This window comes from Nyctibius grandis, chromosome 8 (genome assembly GCF_013368605.1).
Source record: "Nyctibius grandis isolate bNycGra1 chromosome 8, bNycGra1.pri, whole genome shotgun sequence".
In the NCBI taxonomy this organism is placed as follows: Eukaryota; Metazoa; Chordata; class Aves; order Nyctibiiformes; family Nyctibiidae; genus Nyctibius; species Nyctibius grandis.
The window spans coordinates 384,069-409,824 of NC_090665.1; the positions used below are offsets into that span (position 1 = coordinate 384,069).

Below are 25,756 nucleotides of genomic sequence, written 5' to 3' on the forward strand. Positions count from 1 at the left end.
CGCGGGCTGGTTCCGAGCAGGATGCGCCTGGCGCTGGTGTCCAGGTAGAGCGCGGAGACAGGGCCCGGGGCGGGGGGGAGACGGGGCCGCCTGGGCCTCGCCCGGCCGCCGCGGGGCCCCTCGTGCGGGGCGGGCCGCGGGCCCGCTTCTGCGGCCTCCGCGCCCGCCCGGGGCCCGCGCCGCGCCGAGGCCGGCAGGAAGCCCGCGGGGGTGCTGGGCCGGCCCCGCCGCGCTCGGAGCGGGGGCTGCGGCGAGGAGGAGGAGGAGGAGGAGAAGGCCGCCCGCGTCCCGGCCGCGGGAGGAGGGCTGCGGACGGGGAGGAAGAGGAGGAGCCCCGCCGCCCCCCGCGCGGCCCGCCCGCCCGCCGCAGGAAGCAACCGGAGGATGTGCGGTAGCGCCGGGGGCCCGGCCGGCACGTCGTGACAGCCCGCCCCGGCGCCGCGCTCGCCTCGCCCCGGCTGGCGGAGCCCCTCCCCGCGGAGGAAAGATGTCCAAGATGCCGGCCAAGAAGAAGAGCTGCTTCCAGATCACCAGCGTGACCACGGCGCAGGTGGCCAGCAGCATCACCGAGGACACCGAGAGCCTGGACGACCCGGATGAGTCCCGCACCGAGGACGTGTCCTCTGAAATCTTTGATGTTTCCCGAGCCACTGACTACGGCCCCGAGGATGTCTGCGAGCGGAGCTCCTCCGAAGAGACTCTCAACAACGTGGGCGAGGCCGAAACTCCTGGCAGCGTCTCTCCCAACCTCCTTTTGGACGGGCAGCTGGCTGTGGCTGCTGGTGGGGTGGCTGCAGCTCCGCCAGCTGTGGCCCCCAATGGAGGGGCTGTGCCCAAGAGCTCCGCTGTGCCCCTGCCAGCTGCTGCGCCTGGCGCTGCCGTGGCAGCAGGCAGCAGTGCTCATACCGTCTTGCCCTCCACAGGGCCTTCTGCATCTGCCTCTCCTGGGACAATGTCTCAGACGGTGGCTGCTGCGTGCAGCTCGCGCTTCAGGGTGATCAAGCTGGACCATGGTTCAGGGGAGCCCTACAGGCGAGGACGATGGACGTGTATGGAGTATTATGACCGGGACTCAGATGGTGGTGGTGTCTTGGGCAGGACTGGAGATTGCATTCGGCACAGCAGCACCTTCGAGCAGGCTGCTCAAGAGAGGGACAGTGGCCTCGGTGCCACAGGAGGTTCCGTCGTCGTCTCGGCTGTGCCAGCGTCAGCCCATGGCCCCGATTCTATAGCTGACAGTTCCCTGACTGCTGTGTCACAGCTGCTCCAGACAGAGAAAATGAACCCGTCCTCTCTACAGCAGCCTAATTTTGTCATTGGGCAACAACAGCAGCCGCAACAGCCCATAGGTGGGGCCATGCCTCAAAGTACTGCTCAGCCTGTGTTTTCGGGGGCTTCGGTAGCAAATCAGCAGATGATGGTGCCGCAGCAGTCACAGCCACAGGTGAATACGCAGGGTGTTGCACAGGCTGCACCCAACGGGAAAGGCATAGCACCTCCAAATGTGACAGTGGGGCAGCCAAGCATTCCTGTGGCACAGCAGCAGGTGCAGCAGGCAAACATACCAGTGACTCAGCCTCAACAATTTGCTTATTCTCAGTCCCAGATTCCACCAGTGCATCTGCTGCCGACGCAACCTTCTGGTCAGACCGAATACATGCAGCACATGACAATTATGCAGTCTCAAGGAGCTCTTCAGCAAGCTGCTACGGGCTCTGTCCCAAGTACTGGGGCTTCCAGCCTTCCTGTGGGGCAGGTGACCGGCCAAAATCCCTCACCTGCGGGAGCGCCGGTGATGGGGGTGTCCGCACAGCCTGGCGACGCGGTCGGACAGGGATCGGGATTGATGCAGGGTGGCCAGACGCAAGCTGGTCAGAGTGCCGTTCCGCAGCCAGGAGGTGTGGTGCAGCAAGGCATGGGACATACAGGGGTTGTGCAACAGAAATCTGTGACTCAGCATCAAATGGGTGGAAGCAGTCAAGTGTCCGGAATGCCTGGTGCTCCCCATGCTGCGGTCTCTGCAGTTCAGAACGTGCCTGCGGTTGTGCCCGGTACAAGCGTGCCTAGTGTGTCTACCACCACTTCTGTTACTATGCCAAATGTCCCTGTTACGCCAGTCCCGTCGCAGCTGACCAGCCACACTTCTGCCAGCAGAAGTACCGGCGTCGTCCAGCCGCAGCATGTCGGACACTCGCTAATGCAAGGCACGCCTAACGTACCTGCTAACCTGCCACAGTCAAACCTCGGACAGTTTCAGACTCAAGCTCAATCCGCAGTAGGCCATATTGATGATACTAGAAGAAAATCAGAACCCCTACCTCAGCCACCACTTTCTCTTATAGCTGAAAATAAACCTCTTGTGAAGCCTCCCATTCCAGACACTCTAGCAAATCCTCTTCAGTTACCTGCAAGTACTCCTATGAACAGTCTTGCCAGCTCTGTGTTTGGCATATCTATCCCTGTTGATGGTGATGAAGACAGGTATGAATTATTTTATAATGCCATAAAAATACCTTTTTTTACGGGAGAAAAATCAATTTTCAAGTTACTGTTAAGTGTTTTTTGTAAGTGCATATTTTCAGAAATTTACCTGGGCTACTTTTTTTTTTGAAGAGTACAAAACGTAGCAAAGTGTTTAGGCAAGAAGTGAACTTGTTCTTTTCAGGCTGTGAGCGTGATTACTTTTCTCACAAAACAGGGCAGAAAGTAGCCTGAAAGCTGCTTAATTCACAAACGATATGACCTCCTCCAAACCAAAGACTGAAAACTGTCCTTCTGCACCTAATGCTCAGTGTGTGAGGAAGTCTGTTCTCTCCTTCCCCCTGAACGCATCGTAAAACGCTCGAATGACAGCCAGGTTGAAATGGGTTTAGCAACACCACTGTATTGCAGTGTTGTTAAAAATAGAAGTGTAGAGCTATCTCGGGGCCATCAGGTGAGGTGTCTTGGAGAATTTCAAGGCTTATAACACAGATTCTTGGTTTTTACCACGCTGTTGGATTTGCACTTTATGGTATCAGTTAGTAAGGAAGGTGCTTGCATCTGGACGTGAATTTGTGTGCCCTTACCCAGTGAAACTTCTACAGGTGACAGTCCTTTGCATTGAGTAAAAAGGACACCGCTTACTTGGGCGAAGATGCAGACACAGTAGAAAGTACAACCTTACGATGAGTTTTCTTTATAGGAAAGTAATTTGAACTGTTAATTTTAACAAAGGTGTATAGTATGAGCAGACTCATCAAAGGGTGTGAGAGGAAGCGTGTATGTGACTTACTCCCATAGACTTGTCGACCTACTCTGAAGGGTATCATGATGGCTAAAACTGTTCTTAATTGACTTCTTTGAGAGAAGACTTTCAGGGAAAGCAGTGTTTGAGCACTGAATTAATGTCATTAACCTTCACTGTTGGGATTACTGCAATTTGGAGGAATGAAGTACATGTCAGTTGTAAGTATTTGTATTTTTAAAAATAGGAGTAACGCCATTATGAGGAGGTCTGATGTGCTGAATTATCCTGTAAGCCTTCCCTCACCTTGGGAGAACACCAGGCTCTGAGATAACACGGTCACTGTTGCTCAGAGCACCTTTTAGTAAAGCAGCTACGTATGTGGGGTTCGGGTGTAACGGAGGGAGAAGGTACCTCAAAGACAAATTAGTGTTTGGAGAGTTAAATCTGCAGTAGTGCAGGCCTTGTGCTCGCTGGAGCTTTGCCTGACGCCGTGTTGGAGATAGTAACTCTGCTGATGCCTTTGTGCCAGCCAAAGCCGTGTTGGAGAGTTGTGCTGGTTCTGATTAAAGCGGTCAATGGCTTAAAAAGTTAAACAGTTAAAATTTTCTAGCAGTTGGGCCTACCTTAAGAGGATTGCTGACCCAGCTGACAGACTCTTCTTTGTGCAAATAAGGTTAGATTTCAGGCTGGTAGGGTTTTTTTCATAGCTCAGTGTGTTATCAGAAGACGATTTGTCTCGTGTTTAATCATTGTGATGATTAAGGAGTCAGAAAGAATGTATTTTGCGTTCGTTTTGCATAGCTTCTAATACTTTATATAAATTGTAGTAACAGACATGATTATCTGTGACAAATTAATCACTTTATATAATGATAAGGAAAAACTTGTCCTGCTTATTCAAAACTGTAGGCTGCTGACTTTGTGTTGCACACTAGTGAGAGTTCTCCGTACTCTTACCCTGAACAGTGGTTTTTAAAGTTATTTTCGTACTTTTGTCTGTGAACTTAAGCCACCTTGCAGCATTGCTTCACATGTTGTCTGTTTCTAAAGAAACTTTTTCAGAATCTTGGCCATGAGAACTGTGAGTGAGAAATGGGAATGGGCTCTGAATGCAGAGCGCTCGTTGACGTGCCGTGTTACGATGTCCAGTAGAGAAACGAACTCGTGGTTATCTGGAAAGAAACGGGTACTTCTCAGTTGTGTGCTTCTGCACTGGGTGATAAAACCTTGTTGTTTGCTGAAGTGGTACACTGAGCAAGGAGCTGTAGGGTATGAGAGTCTCTCCTGGCTTGGGATAGCTTTCTTTAGGAGGGATGCTGATAGGCAATAAAAGCTTGCTTTGAGCAGGCCTAGGCTTCGTACACAGCAGGAGATGCAGAGCCAGCAGATCTGAGTTTATTCTTTGCTCCCCTCAAACAGTATCCTCACTTCCACTGGTTTCAGACACAGAAAGGAGAAAATAAAACCTCGCAGCTTGTTAAGGCTGTTCTGCCACTTTGTTTTTATTTGCTTTACTCACTGAGAAGGCTTTGTTATAAAACTGTGCTGTTCTCTGCTTGCTCCTGCTTTTTTCCTCTTTCCAGCCGTTTAAGTTATGCCACTGCTCCCATGGGCTTATGCCCAGCTGCTTTATCCACTGAAATCAGTGGTGAAATAGTTAATGAAGACCTTCAAGTGTCATTAATAGGCTGAGGGTTGACACTGATAAAACTAATAGGGCGCAAAGGGAGTTCACACACGGTGAGTCAGTGCTTCGGGCTGCCTGCAGGTAGAGGAAGTTAGCGCTTGGTTTTGTTTAGGGAGTTTACTTTGTGATCATAAGGCTAGAGGTTTGTGGAAAGTGTTTCTCTCTTTTATCTTAATATTAATGTGTAACATACCCAGAAAGGGGGCGGGGGGTGGCAATGTGTAGGCAGGTATCTGCATTTCTTCTGACACCTGCAATATATTTAAATATTTGTACATACTTGAAGCTTGAGAAATTTGTGTGGATCATTCTCCTATAGTCATCTTTTAAATAGTGATTCATCGGGGAATACTGTATAGCTCTAAATATCCTGGATTTATCTAGTAAGTCACTCACCATTCTGAATGTGAAGAGGAACTGTTTTAAAGGTAGAAGAGGTCAGGATGGGAATTCTTTGAACAGAATGTGAGAAATATAGTGAGTATGAGACAGAGAGGTCTGATATAAAAGCTGGTCAGTTCCCATCTCTCTGAAGAAAGTTCTTTGTATTATTCCTATCTTATGGTCTGCTGTTTTAAATCAATCTATGTCTAAGATAGAGGTGGAGGTGTAAGGTTATATAGCCTGATATATAGACAGGTAATATAGAACTATGTATCTATAGATGTAGGACTGACTTCTTTGGAAGACATTGCCTGCAAACCTTTGATTTCCTATTCTGATAGTCCAGTGCACTTCTACAGTAGTGTAGACAAAACTGGTTTCTTGCATTGACCTGATGAATAATTAAGAATCAATTAATTAGAAAATCTTATTGGGGTGGGGGGAAGAGAGGATGGGTAGGTGGTCCAAGAGAATAGTAATTAAAAATAGCCTTTGGCGTGTCACACCTTCCTTTAAAAAGCAGAGCTGTTTTTTTCAGTTGATGTGTCTAAATTGCAGTGCTCTTAAAAAGAGAAATATGTTCTGTGGAAGTTATGGAAGATCTGCAGCATAACAGGGTTTTATTTTCTTTTCCTCTCTAAATGTGGCTACAAGTAGAATAAACTGCAACAGTGTTCAAGGATGGAGGAAATAGTACCCTTACTGAGGCAGATGTGAATATTGCAATTCACATTGAATTTGGAGTCTGACAAATACTATAAAAATACAAGGAGAACTGGATCTCAAACTTGCTCCAGCTCTTTCTTTGCTGGACTTTAGCAGCAGGACTAACCATGTTGGAGGAAGGGCAGTCAGGGTACCGGGGAGAATTTTGGGATCAGTGCATCGCGGTTTCTCCACTCACCTTCATGCTCGTGTATACACAAATTTGTAGTTGACAAGCATAATATTCCAGCTGGCTTAATAACTTTATTTTGGCTCTTGGGGGAAAAGAAATATGTTGCCTCTGTTAAAAGAATGTGACTGAGAAAGCTTGTTCAAACCTCCTGCAAGTTTGGCAGACTTTGGGGGCAAAATATTACTAGGCCTGTTGGAAAAGGAGCAGAGTATAGATCATTTTCCAGAGATAGCTGACCAGCTTGAACTGTGCAGGCTGTATTCCAGGGACGCTAATGAATGGCTGCAATTGTGAACTGTCAGCTACAGCAGCTAAACTGTTGAAAACCTGATTGTGCAGACCTCTTCGCAGCATGTATCTCCGCTCAGCTAAATCACGTATTTGTGTGGTGTACTAACTGCTGATAAAACTGAGCTCTTGAAACCACCTTCATCATATAAGGACAAAACTGGCATGGGTGTTAAGGTAACTTCGATAACAATTTCCTTATGTATTGCCCTAGGTACAGATTTTATTGTATTCCCAAAGAAAAATGAAGGTGTTCTGCAAATACATACCAGTGAGCAGTACTTGAATTGCATCGTTATTGAGTAGTGTCCCTTTCTTCACTGTGCTTGTAAACTTACTAGAGCTTTGGGCTCCACTGCAGACTTGAGTGTTTTCAGCTCTCCTCCTGAAGGGTTCTGTTCATGAGTGTTTGGAGAAGCAGGTGAGAACGAAACGTGGACAGACGTGCTCCAGAGTCGTGAGTGCCTTCAGTGCGATGGCCAGAACTACAGCATTTGAAAAACAATCGAGATAGGACCAAAGGTGAACATTACAGCTGGTGATATCAAATGATAGTTAATGCAAAAAACCTCCAGTTAGTTGTGTTCAGTTTTTACTGTACTTCCTATAACAAAAATGACACAGGGTAGCTCCAGCACCACACCAGTTTCTAGACTATGGAAAGCCTGTCCTGCCATGCATTCAGTGTTTGAGTGTTACAGGGTATCTAAACAGAAGAATGTGGTTGCTCGTTTGACAGCGCTGTTTCCCAGCTGAAACATTCAAATGCCTTCGTTAAGGAGGAGTCAATACATTCTTCAAATTAATGAGCTATAAGTGTTTCAGATGAGATAGTTATTGAAAGGGGGAGAATGCTTGAAAGACATGCACAAAGTGAAGCAGTGCCATTTGTTTTAAAGACTAGTGTACCAGCTCTGACATAAACGGGTCTCTGTACCTCGTACTCCTAAGTATTCTGCTCAGCTGCTGTGGTTTAATTTTTTTTTCTGCTTCCCTATAGAAGAGTGTAAGTGTTCCATAGTCAGCTTATTTCTGAATGCTGTCTTGTATGGTAGAAATAACAGCATATGTTTCATGGAAGCTTTTTTTAAACTTCTCGTAAAAGCTGAATATTCAAGTATTTAGGATTTTTGAGCAGGCAGGACTACCAAACTGCTATCAAACTGCTGAAGAGCTGAAATTTCTCTCAGGCTGTGCGTTTTTATAGGTGTTGCTGATAATATTTATACCTTCAGGTGACACTGTAGTAAAAAGGAATTGTTCCCTGTTACTGTACTCGATATTTGTTGAATTTTGAGGTTATATATTAAGTTTTCAGTTTTAAAGCTGGTGATTAGCACCTTCTGTTGCTCATGAAGAATGCCAGCCTTCTTTGTGTTTTCTGTGTGTCAGCAAAGATTCCATAAGAAACTTCTGTGAGACTCCTCCTGCTAAAGTACAACTGGTTTAGTTCTGGTAGATAAATCCAGATTGTCAGCCACAGGTGCTTGCTTTTATTCCTATATATGACAAAGGGTAAAGATAGAAGTGTTTATAGTAACTGCTAAAGCTACTGTCTTCTAAGAAGGTTCTCCAGACATAAAAGGTCACTTGAAGTGCAGTGTAAAGTTCTATCTTCATTCCTCTTCTTGAAAATTCCTCTGTCTTTAAACTTGATGCTTTATAAATACAAGTGTATATTGAGTGCTGATAAATTCTTTGCATTATGGGATAATCTATTTTTTACTCATGCAGGGCAGGTGAGTTACTCGGCCACGTGAAGGACAGCTGGATGCTTGTCTTAATTTTGTCACGAAAAATAAAATTATTCCAAGAGGGTTTTTTTGTATATATCTATTCTCCCTTTGAAGCTGTCATTTGTATCATGACAGCTTGCCTGAATGCTTTTAACAGCGTAGAGAGAAGGTAGAAATATTAATTAGTACCATAGAGAGGTGTCCGCTGCCTATCACAATGACAGCTGCTGTTTGTCTAGTGCTCATTAAAGATTACAGATTGAAATAGAGACCTTTGTCAATAGCAGAAACCGGTCACTGCATCACAGACGGGTTGAGGTTGGCAGGGTCCTCTGGGGTCCGTCTGGTCCAGCCGGTTGCCGAGGACCTTGGCTTCTGAAAACCTCCAAGGGTGGAGACTCTACCACCTCCCTGGGCAACCTGTGCCAGTGCTTGGAGCTGTTCAGAGGGAACCTCCTGCGTGTCAGTTTGTGCCCATGGCCTCTGGTCCTGTCACTGGGCACCACTGGACAGAGCCTGGCTCCTTCCTCCTTGCGCCCTCCCTGCAGGTACTGACATACATTGATGAGATCCCTGAGCCTTCTCCTCTGCAGCCTGAGCAGTCCCAGCTCTCTCGGCCTTTCCCCATAGGAGAGACGCTTTCTTGTCCCTTCATCATCCTTGTGGCCCTTTGTTGGACTCTCTCCAGTCCGTCCGTGTCTCTCTTGTACTGGGGTGCCCAGCACCAGACTCAGTCCTCCAGGTGTGGCCTCAGCAGTGCTGAGCAGAGCGGAGGGATCCCCTCCCTCGACCTGCTGGCGACACTTTGCCAGATGCAGCCCAGGGTACCGGTCCCCTTTGCAGCGAGGGCACAGTCCTGACCCTTTTTTATTTGTGGGAGGGGATGAGTGGGCTCTGTATGTGAGGTGGCAGCGGAGAAGTGTGGAATGGATAAGAAATGAGATACTGGTTTCGGTGAAGTACCTGAAGATTTTGTATCTGCCTAGAGCCAGTGTAACTTGTCTGCTTTATGGGAGGATGGGGCGATCAAAAACGAGGGCTGAAAATACCCCGCTTGCTTCTATGTAGAGTTATTTCAGCTATTTTTGTAGGGGTGTAGATGACAACTCCTGGGAATGTCTCCTATGTAGGACACTGTTTGGTGGGTGCAAGGACCATAAATACCTTGACCAACCCTACAAATGCCTTTTTAAAAATACTGTTCCGTTAAGCCAGGCGGTAAGCTCTCATGCTGACCGTGCTTTAGTTAGAGCTTCAGCTGAGCGCAGGCTGGAATGAGACTTGAAGAGTTGTAAAGAGCTTGTAAATGGTGTGGAAAGGCAGACAAATACATTTATAATACACTGTGTAATAAACCATGCCATACATGGTCTAGGTTCTAGTCTGTCTTTTAAAAGCAAAGTATTTAATTTAAAATGTTTGCTAAGAGATGCTTCCTTGACCAATGTCACATAAGTAAGGACAGGTGGGATTTGGCTTAGTCTGCTTGAATCTGTTTTCTCCACTTGCTTTTTTCCCCCAGATATTGAAATATTTTGTTGTGAAAAAAACAGGAACCACTTGTATTTACCGATAACTGAAATATCTGGAACTGCTGTACTGCAACTTAGTGGAAGAAAAGATCTCATTTTTGGGCTGTTTTCTTTGAAAATGAATACTCAGGCCAGCTGTTCCACTATGCAGGGCCACTTTCACCAGTAATCACAAGCAGCTTTCCCTTTCATCAATAGGTTGGAGGAAATCTGGCTTTGCGGGCAGAGCAGGCAGTAGGAGCCTAATCCTCTACAATAATGTGTTCATACATATTAATAAATGCCTTTTTCTTTACCAGCCAAGTTGTGTAAAAGTCAATATTTTTAAGAGTTTTGACATCTCTCCCAGATTTTTGTGTGTATAATGCAATACTAGCAAATGTGGATCTTTTTAATTTAGAAGTACAGAATTTATGTAGTTTTTTGCTACCTCCTTTCATCCGGTGTACTAGAGTCTGATTTTTAAGTGCGTTCCAAGCTTGCTCTCTTGAATGGGGTAATTTGCAGAAGAGTAGTATGGCACAGTGATGGTAACTGGCAAATTACAATAGATGCTGAAGGGCTCTGTCCCTTGTGAGGTGAAGTTCAAGATGTTTGTTGAGATCACATAAGTTATTTCCAAGAAGCTGGTGGTTTGGGGTTTTTTTTAAGCTTGTCTCAATTCATCCAAACATGGATAATATGGATGGGCCTTTCTGTGGCTTTTCTTGAAAGCGTCTTAATAGTTCTGGTGATAATAATAATCCTGGCAAGAATCCCTGACTGGGTCAAGCGAAGACTTTCTGCATTGCCATTAAATTTATCAGCTTCTAATCTATAGTTGTTTCTCTTTGAAGATGTAATCTACTGTGTTGTTTTTCTTGAAGCTAAGCTGTGCATCATGTGAATTATATTGTCTTCTATCCGCCCTCCAAGAACTGAAGGTTGACTTTACCCAGTGAGAAAACACGTCGTTAGTACGAGGAATCTTACCCTTGTTATGTGTTTCGATTTGAGAACAGAATCACTCAGATTAGTCCTTAAACAGTCTGTAAGATTGTGTGATTAAAATTCAGCCTGACAACCGTGACCGCCTTCACAAAACAGCCTTGCTTTATTAGCACGCAGCGTTTTAATAAGCACAGCCGTGACAATGCCGTCTGCAGGGAGGAAGAGCACGAGAGCGTTGGTTGCCTGGCTGGAGCAGCACTAGTCAGGAGTGAACCAACAGTGCATTGGGTCGGGCTTTGGAAGGTGGGACGATTACCAGTGTCTTTTTTCAGAGAGCCAAGCCCCCAGAGCAGGGGAAAGCTGATGCCAGCATCTCAACAGAGCGGGCAAGCGATCTTAAACTTGGTGCTTCAGTATGAGCTTTGTCTGCAACTAAGAAGAATTTTGGTTTAGAAGGGTCATTTCTCACTTTCCACCAAAGAAGACATGAACTTTATGGTTGAATGGAAAGGCAGTTTGATTTCAAACTATCAACTAGCCTCTTTCTTTACTGATTTATTTTCTATTTCGTAGTTCAGTTTGGTTCCTATAGGAGTTGATCCTATCCAAAGGCAGAACTTCTGCTTTAAAGTTCTTGCTGACAATGTCCTGAATTCTCAAAGAATTGTGAAAGATGGGGCTATGGGCTGATCTGGAGATGTGAGGGCCTGGAGTCTTTTGGAGGAATAACAGCCTGATCTCTTCTAGAATGACAAGTATGGGAGGCCCACCACTTCTGTAAGAAGTCTTTTCCATTCCTTGCTGTTCGTGTGGAAAACAATTCTGACGTGTAGTTTAAACTTTCTTTGCTGCAGTTAAACCCCGTAATGTTTGTGCTGTGCTTATAGCTAACAGGTGTGAGAACAAGTTTTCTTCTCCTTTGCAGATGCTTCAGACTATGTGAAGCCTGTTAACTGTCTCTTTCATCTCTTTTAAATGCTTAATTTTCTTACTTAGTGATTCTGATTATTGGAAAAAAAAATTGGAATATGACATGTCTTCTAGTGGTCTTACCTGGACCTTGGTAGGCTTGTATCCTTCTGGAGAGTTGGTATGCAAAACTGGCCATGAAATCTAAGTTACGGGCTCAGAAAGGCCAAATAAAACAAGACTTCAGTTAGTAAGAGGAGTATTGCAAGTTTGACACCTTTGCAAGATTTTTATTTTTAACTTCTGTTTAGATTCTCTTCTGTGGAGTTGCAATCAGCTACTCATTCCATGTTCTGTACTTGTGCAGCTGATTATTGCTACCAGAGCATACTACTTCACGCTTATCCTTATTGAATTGCATCCTTTTTATTTCAGACCATTGCTCCAATTGGGCAAGATCTTCCTGAATTCTATTCCTGCTGTCCAGAGTGCTTGCAGATCATCTGCAGGTGTAAAGATAGTCTGTACTCCACTGCCCAAGTCATGGATTAAAGTATCCCATAACACACACGGAGGAGACCCCTGGAGAGCTCTGTTTGATGCATCCTTCCACTCTTCCACTGAACTGTTGGAGAGCCACGTGTACAGAGTAGTTATCAATGGTGGACCTGCTTTGTACAAGCCATGTTCTTACAAAAATGTCATGCAAGATGGCATTAAAAAACTCTACTAATTTTATAACATGATCACATCATCGGTGTTTTTTCTATATGAGGCCGGTTAATGTTCCTCAGAAGGAATTTTTGTCTGACGTAAGCTTCTGAAAAGACCATCCATGTTGGCTTGCTGCTGTCTAGGTAATAATTAATAGGTGGTTCTGCTTTGCTTTGGTTTTCCTCGGAGGTGTTGAGCATGGGTTGTATTTTCATGTTCTTCGAAGATGGGTGCTTAGGCCTTTTTAATCTGCTGGATCATTCCTGTTTTCAAAGTTAATGAAAATAATAGTGATGTTTAGAGAGATAACTGCCTGAGGTGGTCTAGTGTGAATTTTTTATTTTGCCACCTTTGGAGAAAAAAAAAAGTGTGGTATTCTTCACATGTTCCTCCTCTTGTTGTCCTTGATTGCTAATGTTGGTTGGTAGTTTGAAACAGCTTCAACTCTGTCATGAACAGTGATGTTACTATTCCTCCTTCAAAGATTGTGGCTGGAAAAAAGGCATCTGTTCAGCAGCCTCTGTATGCCAAGCTGATACCCAGCACTTCCAAAGCCAGTGTCGTTATTTAAACGAAAAGGCATTTATCTGTATACTTGAAAATTGGCCAGCTTTCATGGGCACGGTTTCTAGCAAAGCAGAGCTCTGTAGAATAAAGTTTGTGTTTGGCATATGCTTGTCCTGCTTGATGGCAGTGGGATGACACTTTCAAATATGAGGTGAGACGGTGGATCTGGTTTAGATTTCCCTTTGAAAGGGGCAAGTTGGAGTTTCAGGTATTCAGAGAACTGATTAAATTCTCACCCTTTAAATTTAGATCAAATTTCTGTTGCATGAAGACTGTTGTTAGAAACCATAACATCGGAGTGTGTTGTGAATATTGACGTTTGTGAGCTTTCACAGGAAGTGTGGTAGTGTTGTAGGACTTCTTCATAGAGCCGTGGAGGCGTTTTTTACCAATTGAGATACAGTTTGAACGTTTACGTGTGCTGAGCTGGTTGTCTGTCAGTCTCTGGGACTGGCGTGAAGCCTCTCTGTCCTGGGGGATACCTGTCCTCCTCTCTCACCAGAGACGGAGGAAGAGAAGTGCCTGGCGTACCTCCTGTTGAAGAGGAGGTGGGCTGTCGTTCTCTGGTTCAGCGTCGGGGACATCTCCTTTCTGGCTGGCTGTTGGCTCCACTCTGTCGGTTTGCCAACAACTGGGACAGAGTGGTGACCTCTCGGACCCGGCCGTGTGCCGGGGGGTACCTGAGGAATCTGCTTTTCTGGTCCAGGCTGTCCCTGCGTTCGGCTAAGGCAGTGTCAGAAGGATGCTGGTGTTCCAGCAGCAGCAGGCTAGATCGTACTGCTGCTGTAAGCTGCTTGCTCCATTGGTTCTGCAAACTGGAAGGAGGTTTTAGTAATTCTTGAACCTTTCACTGTTTGATGTGGCTAAAAATAGGTGACTCAACACTCTGAAACTTGTCGCAGTAGTTCAGACCTGCACGTGAGGCATCATTCACGTTACCTCTGTGGACTTGCTTTTGCTGTTCAGGTAGTGCACCCCCCTTCCCTCCCCCAATTAATATCTTGCTAAAATACAGCTACGGAGTAGAAAATGTTCTTTTAGTTGTCTGAAGTAGTGCAAAAGCAATTTCAACAGCAGGGGGTACAAATGAGAATTTAACAGGGAAAACTTTTTCATACCTTTTCAGATACTTGCTTAAGAATAGGACAAGAATATGTAGCATATAGGGTGTCAGTGTAAAAATAGACTGTGTGAAATACATGCCGTGTGGTTATAAATCACAACTTTTTATACCTAACAATAGCAGCAGGGTTTTATGTGCTTCAAGTAAATTTATCTTGGAAGTTAAATGAGTTCCTATTTACAGTCAGTTTCTGAGGAAGAGACTTTTTATACTCCTCACAAACAACTGAATTAGAAAGAAGAGCTTGGGCCTCGTCCTTCCCTTCGACAAAGGAACGCTCTCCTCATCTGCAGATGCCAATTGCTTTCCCTATGTGAAGTCCCCGTATCACTCAAATGTCCTTTAGCTGTTGTGTTGCTCTTCCTATAATGAGTTGGATCTAGTTGTCACTCAAGTGTGCAATACTTCTTATGAAAACATAAGTGTTACCAGCATAAGGGCATGATATTTATCAGCTTGATCAAGCAACTTCCATAGCAGGTTTTAAGCTAAATTTCAGACTCGCATGGATTTTTTTTTTTTGAAGGGTAGAGTGGTGAAGTTGAGAGGAGGAGTGACAGACAGTTCAAACAAGTCGTTCCTGATCATTGCTGTTGCACAGATATCATTATCCTTGTGGGGTTTTTGTTATACACCTGCCATGGGAATCAAACTACTTCAGATAGAGTTTTGTTATGGTGCTGCTTCTGTGATTTTTTTGTTTTTTGTTCTATGATTTCAACTGCACAATAATTGTACTTAAATGGAAATAATGAAATAACTTGAAGACAGCTGTTTTAAGAAGTGTTCTTGCCTTAAACTTAGAAAAGGGATGGGCACCTTGTGCTTCTAACGTTGGTATAAGCTGCTAATTTTACAACTGGCTTTAAAAGGAATTTGAGCTAATGCTAGCTTTACTGAAGGTTTTTCAGCTAAGCTGTTGCGTTCTTCTCTAGGGCTGGTGTAGCTGTACCAACGTCAGGATGAACTGTACTGACCAAGGAGTTTCTAAGCTTGTGTAACGCTCTGATACAGCCTCTAGCAGTGGAGAGCTTTGACTTTGTGCTTCATCCACTACCTTGTAAACAGTCAGTGTTCAGATGGGACTGCGGAGAATTAAGGTGTTGAAATAACACTCTTGGTATAGTGGCTATCTATGGGGCAAACGTGTGCTGAGGGAGCAGGGTCAGGCTGGCTGGGGTTTGGCACTGGTGACAGAATGTGTGCCGTAGTGTCCTATTTCCAGCAAGGTTACTGGGGCCTGTGCCGAAGGCTTGTGGGACCAGGGTGGCAGCTGGAGCACTCCGCTGTCCTGCTTGGCAAAGCACCTCCAGACAGCAGTTGCCCTGTTGCGCAGCGAGAAGGGGAAGCAAGAGGATGACTGACAACAGCTTACGAAGTTAGTGATATTTTAGGTTCCACTTTTCAATTTTAACTTGATCTGGTTTTCAGTTGTAACTTAATCTGGTGTAGCTTGAATGTGGCACGTTTGGCTCTGGCTTCTAGATCCCCTTGGAGAACTTGTGTGTGTTGAATATAAAGTAGGGCGCTAAGCAGGATGGAGATGCTGGGTGCTGTTTGCAGAGACGCTTTGTGAAATGTGAAAAATGTGAAAGGTATCTTTTGAATGTAGATCTGTATAGCTTTAGAATGGTACACAGCGTACCTATACGAGACTGCCAGTGTGACGAGGTGTTCAATTAATGGCTTTACAGTCTTTCTACAGTAGCAACTTGAAACAGCGTGAAGATCCACAGGGCTTGAGGATTACTTTTTCTTTTTGAATCAGTGTGTCCTTAATGGAAACCCGCAGAAACAGTGAGGCCTTTCAGTCTTTAAGCTATTCTTTAGGCATTCTGTGAAGTCTGTAAACTTTTGGGCATAATCTTAACCTGTCTGGACAGCTAATTTACTTTGTAATGCAGGTTGAATAAGAGAGTGAGTATTTTATGATGTCCCCATTCTCAACATGTCTGTCTGATTCTTGGATCTCATAGGAATCCGTCAACTGCATTCTACCAAGCGTTCCATTTCAACAAGTTACGTGAGTCAAAGACCTTCGGGGATAGGTATGGATGCTTGAGTATGGAATGCATACGTGCTGAGGTATGCATGAACGGCTTCGCTCTGCGCAAGCTTCTCATCACTTTTGTTTGCACAGAACTGCTGCTTGTGTTTAGAACTTCATATTGCGCTTCTGCAGCCTGAAGGTCTGAAAGCAGTCGTGGAAGTGAAGCGTTTGTACTGAAACTAAAACTAATATGTCTGAAATATGATGTGACTTTTTTCTTCCTCCTGCCATTATGCATGTACCGTACACAGTGTGTAAGCTGAAAGAATTTAATGCTAGTCAGCTACTAGCGGACCTGCACTAAAATATGTACAGCTTCCTTTTCCAAAAAAAAACACCACACTTTTTGGCACTGTTGCTGTTGAGTCCTGCATCAGAAAACAATTGTGAAAATGTTATATTTACACACAATTTTGGCAAAGTTAAACTCTTTCAGTCTGAAAACCAGGAAAGGAAGCTTTCTGGCTTGTTTTCATTCTGCTTAAGTAAAGCTAGGTGGGGAACAAATGGGAGCCATGACAAGACATGAGGACAAAGAAAACCTACTAAGTTAGCATTGAACTCACGGTGAGAAACTGCAATGAAGTGCAACAAAGTCGTATCTGTTACCGATATGCCTTGTTGGAGATGCATTACTAATTCATCAATAGCTGCAAACTGTTTCTTTCCCACACTTTAATGATTTTGAAGGTGTTTTTTTTGTCAGCATTCAGTTGAAGTCCTAGTGAGTGTGTGATTTCAGGCCTTGTGATGCTTTGGCTTGTCACGATACTTATGCTTAGCAAGCTCTGTAGCAGCTATTGAAGTATTGATGACTATTTCATCATTGTACTGGCTGTATTTTGCTCGAGAGGCTTTTCAACTTGCAGAGCTTATCTGAATCCTTTGAAGTTTGCTTGGCAACAATTTGTGTACCGTACAGCACTGATGGTTAAAAGTGATGCTAATGCATCCTGCTGGGTTTTGCTGAAGTGCTAGCATTAGGCTAAGTTTCAAAAGCACATCTTCCTGTTCTAGCAGAAACTTGTACAAATTTGCTTTTTTAGCTCTGGCTGATGCCACTTTCCTGTATTTATGGGACAGAGTTGGTATTTAGGTTCCGAGGACTTCATTATTTAACTGAAATAAACTTCAGGGCCTTGAATACAAATGTGATAGTTAGACCAAAAGCTCACTTTAAGGTCTAGCCTTCATCTGTTTCTCTAGCATCATGTCTTTCAACTTGAAATAATTCTTAAGATGAGAAAGCTGATTCAAAAACCCCTACAATCAAATAATTAATGATTAAGATTGAGGTTTCACAGATCTGAGGTTTATGTACGCTGTTTGAAGCAAGTACTGGACGTATGGGATATAGAAGAACATTAAATTCGGGTAGAAGAATGTAAATGGCTTCCTTTAAAAACAGGCTTTGATGTTGAACACTTTGTGGTAAAAACAAGTATTTGTAAAAACATAGAAACAAATTCATCAGGATTGATGCGAGTTTTAAACTTATGATCTGTTCAAGTTCCAAAGTCTCTGGTAGCGTTTGGCAGGTTTTGCATTTATAAAACGCAAAAAATTTATAAAATGCAAAAAATAACCCAGTTACTCGATTTTCTTAAGATCACGTTATGTGGTTCTGCTGCACTAGGTGACTGAAACTGAAGAGCTGTCAACAATAAACTTCTGATGAAAACCTAAGGAGGGAGGCTCGAGGGCATGGCCGGCAGAGCCAGTTCTGGGGGGTGCTTTGCAGGGCAGGGGCACGGCGGAGCTCGGCTGCGTGGCGCTGGCCGCAGGCAGGACGGCCTCTGGGGCAGGTGGGGAGCTCTGGTCAGACCTGGGTAGTTTGCTGGTAAATACCTGTCTTCTTACATAAATGTGATGAATTAGATGGCATCTCTTCACGGGATGGATTTTGCCAAACTTCCATTTCCCTATTCTGTGCCTTTCTCTTAAATGAGATGCTCCTGGAGACAGGAGAATCTCCCACTTCTTGATCGTACCCTTATCTGGAGGTTCTTTTAGGGGTGAAACTCTTCTGATTTGAAACTAAGAGTCTTAAAACTCCATGTGAAATCTAAAAAGTCTTAGGACGAGGCTGACGTTTCAGTAACATGCTGATTTGGTCAGTGTTGTGGTTAATGTGTTTCTTGATGCTTGCTTCTCGTGGAAGTGGTGTGCGATGGCACTGTTTTCATTCATAGGGAAGAGCAAAACAAATGTGGGAACACTTCAAGGTACCTTACTGTTCCTTCCAGAAACGTTCCTTGATAATTTAAAGCAGTAACAACGAAAGAGCTGGGGGAGACGACTTGGTTCAGGGGTGTCTGTCTGGGACTGCAGTACGTAATGTCTTCTCCACTTTAACCTAAAGCAAGGGGGATGTCGTGCTTTGGAGGAAGGGTTGTCTTACGGAGGCTATTGGCCAAGACTCTTGCTGCCATCGTGTACCCTTCTGTAGGCTGTTCTGCAGGCAGTCTTTTCCACTCTTGCAGGATTAGCAACGTTGAGCGATAGATTTCATGTATCCAAAAGCATGAGGTGAGTGGTACAGTAACTCCTCATGCTAAAATTTAAAAGAAATATCAAGAGCAAGAAGCAGCAAGAAAACTCATGCATTCTGGCAGTCTTCTGGGGGGTGACTAGCTGCTAAGAAATTCCTGGGGAAAGTAGTATGCAGACAGTCAGTAATACAGCTGAATACAGAATGTGTGTTTTGTTACTAAAAAACCTGAAGCTTCAAAATTAGTTTACATCATTCAGTCAGTAGGATTTGCAGTCTCATTTAAATGTGAAACGCTATTACCCAGTCTAGTCCTTGACCATGCCGAAGCAGGGCTCTTTATAACTCATCCTAATGCAGCCAGCGTTGGTGTGAAATACACACATTGCTGAGGACCGTGGAATATCTAAAAATGAACCACTGCGTTATTTTTTAGAGCATACCGAGTGAATTAAGCTGCAAATGGCTTTATTTTGAAGTTGATTCCTAGTCTTTCTACCTAGCTTTCAAAGTGAATTTTGAAGTTGAGAGCATGTCTCTTAGAAGGATGATATTTGTGTCTAAAGATATTAATGGTGAAAAAAACAAGGGGAATACAGTGGCACTTGTTGAATTCACCATTGAAATAGATCTTGGTGACTACGAAAGTGAGGTGATGTTGAAGGTTAGATTTCTCTCCAGCTGTTAACAAGTTAACAGGAAGACATTAAGCTTTTTTGCTGTCTTCTGATCCACTCATCCTCAGTTTTTCCATTAGTCAGTTATTTTATTTGCTTTCCCATTCTGTGACCAGTGGTGTTCAAGTGTTGGAATAGTCTATAGTAAGTAAGATTTCTTGAACTGCAGGATTATGCTTTACAAAGCACACTTGTTTGATCATTATATAATATCTGTGTTTTCAGTGAAGTTTACACTGCTGTGTGTTGTGCTAACAGGGCTACCAAACACTTGTTTAAACAATAGTATAGCTTGTTGATACTGAAACCTCTTCCCAACAATATCTTATCATGCTCTTGGGACACCATGTCTCCATAGGACAAGTCTTTGCAGCCATGAAGGCAGCATTACACCGAGGCTTTTAATGCGCTGCGTTATGGAAAGCGTGGTTGCTGTGTATTGTGTAACACGCATGACAGGTCACACTTGAAGTTAGATTTACCACTTCTCTTCCCATTTTCTTCCTCTGTATGTACATGTTTGTCCAAGGCACTTCTCTCACTTTGTTTGCAAGACATTTGAAACAAAAAAAAAATACAGTGCTATTCTTGAGTTGTAGGCATGTAGGAGAAATATGCCTGAAATACAACATAAAGAATTCTGAGGTGCGAGCTGTAAGTGTTTGACAGGACACTTTGTTCCAAACGCTGCAGACCTGTTTGCGAGCGGTAGCTAAGCAGTGTTATTAGCACTCAAAATCTAGTTTTCCTCTTGGTCTTTTGAAGTAAAATGTTAAAAAATTACATTTTAGCCACTATAAAATGAATAAAGGATAGAATCATATGGGAATTGGGCTAGCATAAAATCTAACTCATAAGCTTTTGGAAAGTGAAATGAAATAGTCATCAGGGTAAAACCGCATCTAGCTGAGGGCTGCTCTGTCAGCATGGGACTTCTGGGGTGGGTGGGCGGTGGGCTGCGTGATCCTGTGCTCAACAGGGGTATTGAAAGGAATAAAAGTAGTGTATAAACTACTTATGGCTTTCAGCACTGTCTGTTAGTGTCGCTTTAAGTGTGAAATACCGGTGGGAGAGCAGTAGTTTCTCTGGCTGCATTCACCTACGGGGAGAGGCAGATCTTATACCCTGCTGTGGACACTGCGCTCGTTTAAAAGGCAGACGAGAGTTTGGAGCCCCAGGTACAGCGTGAGAAAGGTGCCTCTGCAGCACACTGTGCGGGTCCAGGTGGGTCAGGGATGAAGGGGACGACTGCCTGGCTTCCACTTGGGTGGAACAAAGCGCCAATCTGGAGTTTAACTAGAAAAGTATCGACAGAAGGTGCATTACGATGCTGTAAAGATGCAGAAGCAGATCCCCCTGCAACGTGGGCCGTTTGCTTTAATTTTGCTCCTCTTGTCTTTATCTCTTCAGAGCCGCCTCACCTGGCGTGGGGAGCGGTGTTCATGGAAGGCTGTGTCAGGGACACGGAGCAGCCGTGGGGGTTTCGGAGGGTCTTGAGCACAGACTGACAGTTTCAGATAGATCTGAAACACGTTAATTCAAGATGGAAAGGAACACCTAACCTTGTAATGAATTATAAATACTTTTTATTCTGAGGAGGTTGACCACACATATGGCATGAAAGAGGCTTAGAGTAAGACACTGGAATGACTTTCTTGTGAGATGGGTGTTTAGCACTTTTGTTCTAGATTACGAGCTTTGTTCAGTTTGGAAATAGAGGCTGACTCCTTCAGTCTGAAAAGCTGATTCCCTCTGCTTGTAAACGCTGGGTGCGAGGTACTGGCAGTTCTTGTCAGGCTTGTTAAAGTGGCTTTCTCTGAACAGCGTTATATTCCTTCAGTAGCTGAGCGTTGTATCACGTGCATTACCAATACTGCTGAGTGTGTTGCCAGCACTCGTTTTAAAAAGCCTTAAGCAGTTTTTTCTTAACGCTTGGTTTCAGCGGGCGTTGGATACTTTCAGAGGGGCGGGTTTCCAAGCACGACTGCAAACCTCCCGTTTTTCCCGTGTGTGAACTTTTTTTGAACGTAGCTGCGCGCTGCTGATAGCAATGGAAGTAGCTGGGGAGCGTTATCAGCGGGTATCAGTGGCGGGCTGGTACGTGGTCCGGGAGCTGCCACGGAGTGAAACCGGAGCAGTGAGAGCTGGTTCTGGAGGGCAGGTGGAGCGTGTGTGTGACAGGGCGTCCCTCCGCCCTGTCCCACCTCCTGGGGAGGCCACAGCTCCTCCCCAAACGGGAGCACACGGACGCCCCCAGCCCCCCAGAGGGTTACGGGTGAGCGACAGGCTTCTGTTCCTGCACTGTGACTTGAAAACAGACCAAAACCATGAAGGCGTGGATTGCCGAAACCCAGGATTTAGAGATGTAGCTCAGCACTTGTTGCAAAGTTGTAAATACAGGGCTGATCCAGGAGCTGCTTAACTGGGAAGTAGTAAAGCCAGAGAACAAATACTGTAACAGGTTTTTTCTTCAGTGCTTTATAAAAGCAGTTTAGCAGGAATAAAATGAGAGGTAAGGACCTCACGGATATGCTGTGAATCCCTGTTTTCCCCAGTGAAGAGAGCTGAAAAATGAGGCAAGGAATCAAAGCAGTTAATTTACTGTTTATTCTAACGCATTTTTCTGGTTATGGGTGTCATAAGGATAGTCTGAGGAGTTATAAAGCGAAGGAGCAGCGTCTCTGAAGAGCTCTAGCTGTACTGAGCAGTAGTGGCGGGGGGAACCCCCATGGCTGTGTGCTGAATTCTTTAATCTGAAGCTTCAGCCTCTCAGTGGAAGCACGTTCTAGGAGTCCTGCGGGTGCTGATGGGTGCATAGTTTTAATTGAATGATACAATAACGCTCACAAAGTTTTCTCCTTGTATTTACAGTGCATCTGGTGCAAGCGTTGTTGCCATTGACAACAAAATAGAACAGGCAATGGTAAGTAAAAAATAAGTTGTTATTTCTAATAGGATTAGAGGTTTGTCACTGAGCATAAGTTTCCAGCTGTATTGTCTTTTTGTGAGTCTGTAACATCCCTTCTGTATCAACTATGGGATGGCCACAGACCGTGATTGCCTTTGTGTTGGCCCAGAAATGTTCCTAAATGAATTTTCCTGTGATTTTCTGTGAATAAGCTGATTGAACTTAAAGCAGTGCTGAAAATAAACAGCGCATTTAAGTCTCCTACTTCAGCAAAGTTCATCACTATTTTTTCTTAATTATCACCCATGCTGTGCCATCCTTGACATTTTGTTCAGCTTCAGTTACATCTGTTTGATTTTTTGCTTCTGCTGATTTAAGGCTTTCTTATTTCTTGGTTCTTGTACGGCTTGGTGCTTGGGACTGTGTAACGCAGGCTCCTGCCTGCGGGTCACAGCTTCAGAGCTGACACTTTCACTCTGAGTAGCTGCCACGTAATTCTAGTCCTTGTCTTCAGCGTAACCGAGGTGACTAGAACTTAATGCTGACTGCTGGAAACAAAGCTTGTGATGTAAGGGCCACTTCGCAGTGAATTGTAGGCTAATTTATTCATATATTTTTAGTGAGGAGTGCTGTAGTTTTGCAGGCTTACTGCTTTCACTGAAGTGAGTGGTGAAATAGTAAATCCTGGGGCTGGAGTGGAATGAAACTGTTCTTGCCCTTGGTGTAACGGTTGTCTTGTTCTTCGCAGGATCTGGTGAAAAGCCATTTGATGTACGCAGTGAGAGAAGAAGTGGAAGTCCTGAAGGAACAAATAAAAGAATTAGTTGAAAGAAACTCTTTACTTGAACGAGAAAACGCACTGTTAAAGTCCCTCTCAAACAGCGATCAGTTATCCCAGCTCTCAACCCAACAGGCCAGCCCCGGTAGCACTTCTCAAGCGCAAGCAGCGGTAGCGCAGCCGCCGCCAGCGCAGCCTCCGCAGCAGCCGAATGTCTCCTCCGCCTAGAGCTGTGCTGCCTCCTCGGAGAACAGAAACCCGGAGCAGCCTGTCCCCTGTGCCACTGGTGTTCTCTCCGCTCGGTCCGAAAGCGAGTAGCCACGCTTCTGTTGTGTGTTTGGCCTTTTCAGTATTAGACAATCATTCTGCAAGAGCTGTCCCTCACCGGCGCCTCCCGGGAGGTCGTGGAGCCGTTAATGCCTTTGGGTGTGCGGGTGAGGTCTTACGAGCGTTGGTGGCTCCCGAGGTTTCCATTTCCACTTTGAGCCTTGCTGTCTGGTGAGAAGTAACAATTCATCTGAAGAGCCACTGTTCTTTCAATATAAGTAACATTTGCCTATGTTAGTTTCATTTATTTGTTTTATTTATTACAGGGCTGCTATTTTCATAATGTACATGAACAATGTCACAGAACTTTTTTTAATTTTTTTTTTTTTTAAATAAATGTATGTATCAGTAAAATGATAGGTGGGATTGCGTTTAATAGATAAAATGTTTAGGCAATAATTGAACAAAAGAATCCTGGCATATTTCTAACACTAATGGCAATTTACCTTTGGTATTTATTTACGGTAGTAAAGATCCAGCTTGAATGTAAATTTTGTATAGAGTGTAAGTATGAAGACCATAGTGCATCTGTACAGGTAGTCACCAGTTATTGTGATATAATAAATAATTGATGGGCTATTTTGATGAAGAAAACTTTGCTCATTTCTGTTTCTACTTTCTAATAGAAATTGCCATGATTCCTCTGCTTTTTGACATTTCGTATAATTTTTTTTTTTTGGGTGGGAATAAAAAGCTGTGAAATTGTTCAACCTACTTTGTAACCAAAGAAGCAAAGCTGTGTAATTGAGGTTTGTTTTTGTTTTTTTTTTTTTTATTTTATAATGCACATTCTTTATGTATTTTTATTTAGTGTTTTCTCATTCACAACTTTCTTTGCTGTCTAGCATGATCTGCATGACCTATAATCTTTGAACCACTTTCGTACCTCATGTTTTTATCCAGCACTCTTATTGTAATATGTAATAGTCTGTGAACAATGTCAAATAAAAAAGAAAGAACAGCTGGTGTTGGTGGAGCTGAGCTAGTGTGCTACGCACTAGTTGTTTAAAAAAAATAAATGAAGTGAGCCATCTTTTGTTCATTTAAAATGGTGTTTTGAATTTCGTATGCAGAAAACGTTTTGTTACATTGCAGATTTTAATGTATTTAATAAATGCAACATGCAGATTAAGTGCAGTGTATACGGAGTATTTAAATTAAAAATGTACATTTCATAAATACAGTTTCAAGAGAGACCATCATTTGTGTAAACTAACGCAGTGTGTCAAATTGATGTATAAATATATATATTTTAACACATTTTTCTGAAATTAAACTGCAGTTTTGTTGAATATTTTTTGGCTGTAGATGTTGTTACAGTGTAACTAAATTCAGTAGCACTTTTTTTCTTAACAAAGTGGAGAAATACAACTTCAGTAAGAGAATAATGCTGAAATTACAACTTTCAACAGACAATTGCAACAGACTTTTTCCTTTCATTCTCAGAAAAGCACAATTCTGATGCTGCCAGTGACCCTGTTTTGGTTTTGCACTGATACATATGAATTACCATGTGGGTGCGTGCTGGGGTGTTGAAGCAGTTTGGTACCTTGGTGTGTTAAACCAAGAATACTTTGCCCTGCGGGGGCACGCTGGGGGCACACCACCGCGGGCACAGCTCCTGCCCCAGCCCAGCGCGCTCGGGAGCCTGTGCCCGTGCTGTCAGGCTTCCTGCACGTGTGCTTCAATATCTTGTCCTCGTGTGTGTCTAACTGATCAGGTTTATGTGTAGGTAAAACAAAAGAAGCAACACTGGAAGCTGCAAGTCTTGGTGTCTTCAAGTCTCAAGGAAGCATCTTGTGCCACGTTCCAGGAGCTCGGAGCATCGCACCTTCCCGGTAAGCATCCGTGCGCAGCACAGCTCAAAGAGCCCCGCGCGTGTGTGTGTGTCTGTATGAAGTAACTGAAGTAAGACACTGAAGGGATCTTGTTTCAGTTGTGGGTTGGTGCTCCTGGCCTGCTATAAGCACGTGTGTACTGCTCTAAATCCTGTAGTGAATCGAGAGCTTTGCACACAGATCAGAAAACAAAATATTTCAGTAGCTGAGTGTGTTTTCCCTCCAGTGTGATCAGTAGCTTGCTCCAGCCATACAGTAAGAGTGTGGCTGGTAAAGTAAGTAAAAAGGGACAAATTGGGGGACTGGTGGGAACAGAAGTCCTTCGGATGAGTAGTTGATTAAATTTTTCTGGAGGACGCTGTAACTGAGTGAAATAGAAAGGAGACATATGAAACAAGTGAAGTTGTTCGTGTCCTGCTGGCGGTAGAAGTAGAGAATCAAGCAGGTAAGACCTGCGTTCCTGTGGCGCTGGTGTCTGTGCATCTCCTCTCCCTCTCGTGTAACGCTTGTGACCTTGGTGCGTGGAGTCTTTGTGCGAGCTCTCCCGCACAGCGACAGACCCAGTTACACACAGGTGCTATGCAGAGGTGTGTTGTGAGAAAGAAAGAAGCATTTAGTAAATACTGAAAATAGGAGATAAAGATTAAACGGATCCTGTTAGAAATCCTTTGCTTCGCTGTCAGGTTTGGG

General features: G+C 44.3%; 1 protein-coding gene across 2 annotated transcripts; it reads left to right on the forward strand.

Moving 5' to 3' along the window:
* Positions 1 to 192: 192 nt before the first annotated feature.
* Positions 193 to 24,360, forward strand: TSC22D2 (TSC22 domain family member 2). 2 transcript variants are annotated; one of them, XM_068406806.1, is made up of 4 exons: positions 193 to 2,481; positions 15,974 to 16,045; positions 22,087 to 22,138; positions 22,872 to 24,360. In XM_068406806.1, exons 1-4 carry the CDS (start codon positions 488 to 490, stop codon positions 23,127 to 23,129), a joined length of 2,376 nt encoding a protein of 791 aa, XP_068262907.1. In that variant the 5' UTR covers positions 193 to 487; the 3' UTR covers positions 23,130 to 24,360. The 2 variants fall into 2 exon arrangements, with proteins under 2 accessions (XP_068262907.1, XP_068262908.1); XM_068406807.1 differs by lacking the exon at positions 15,974 to 16,045.
* The last annotated feature ends 1,396 nt before the right edge of the window (positions 24,361 to 25,756 follow it).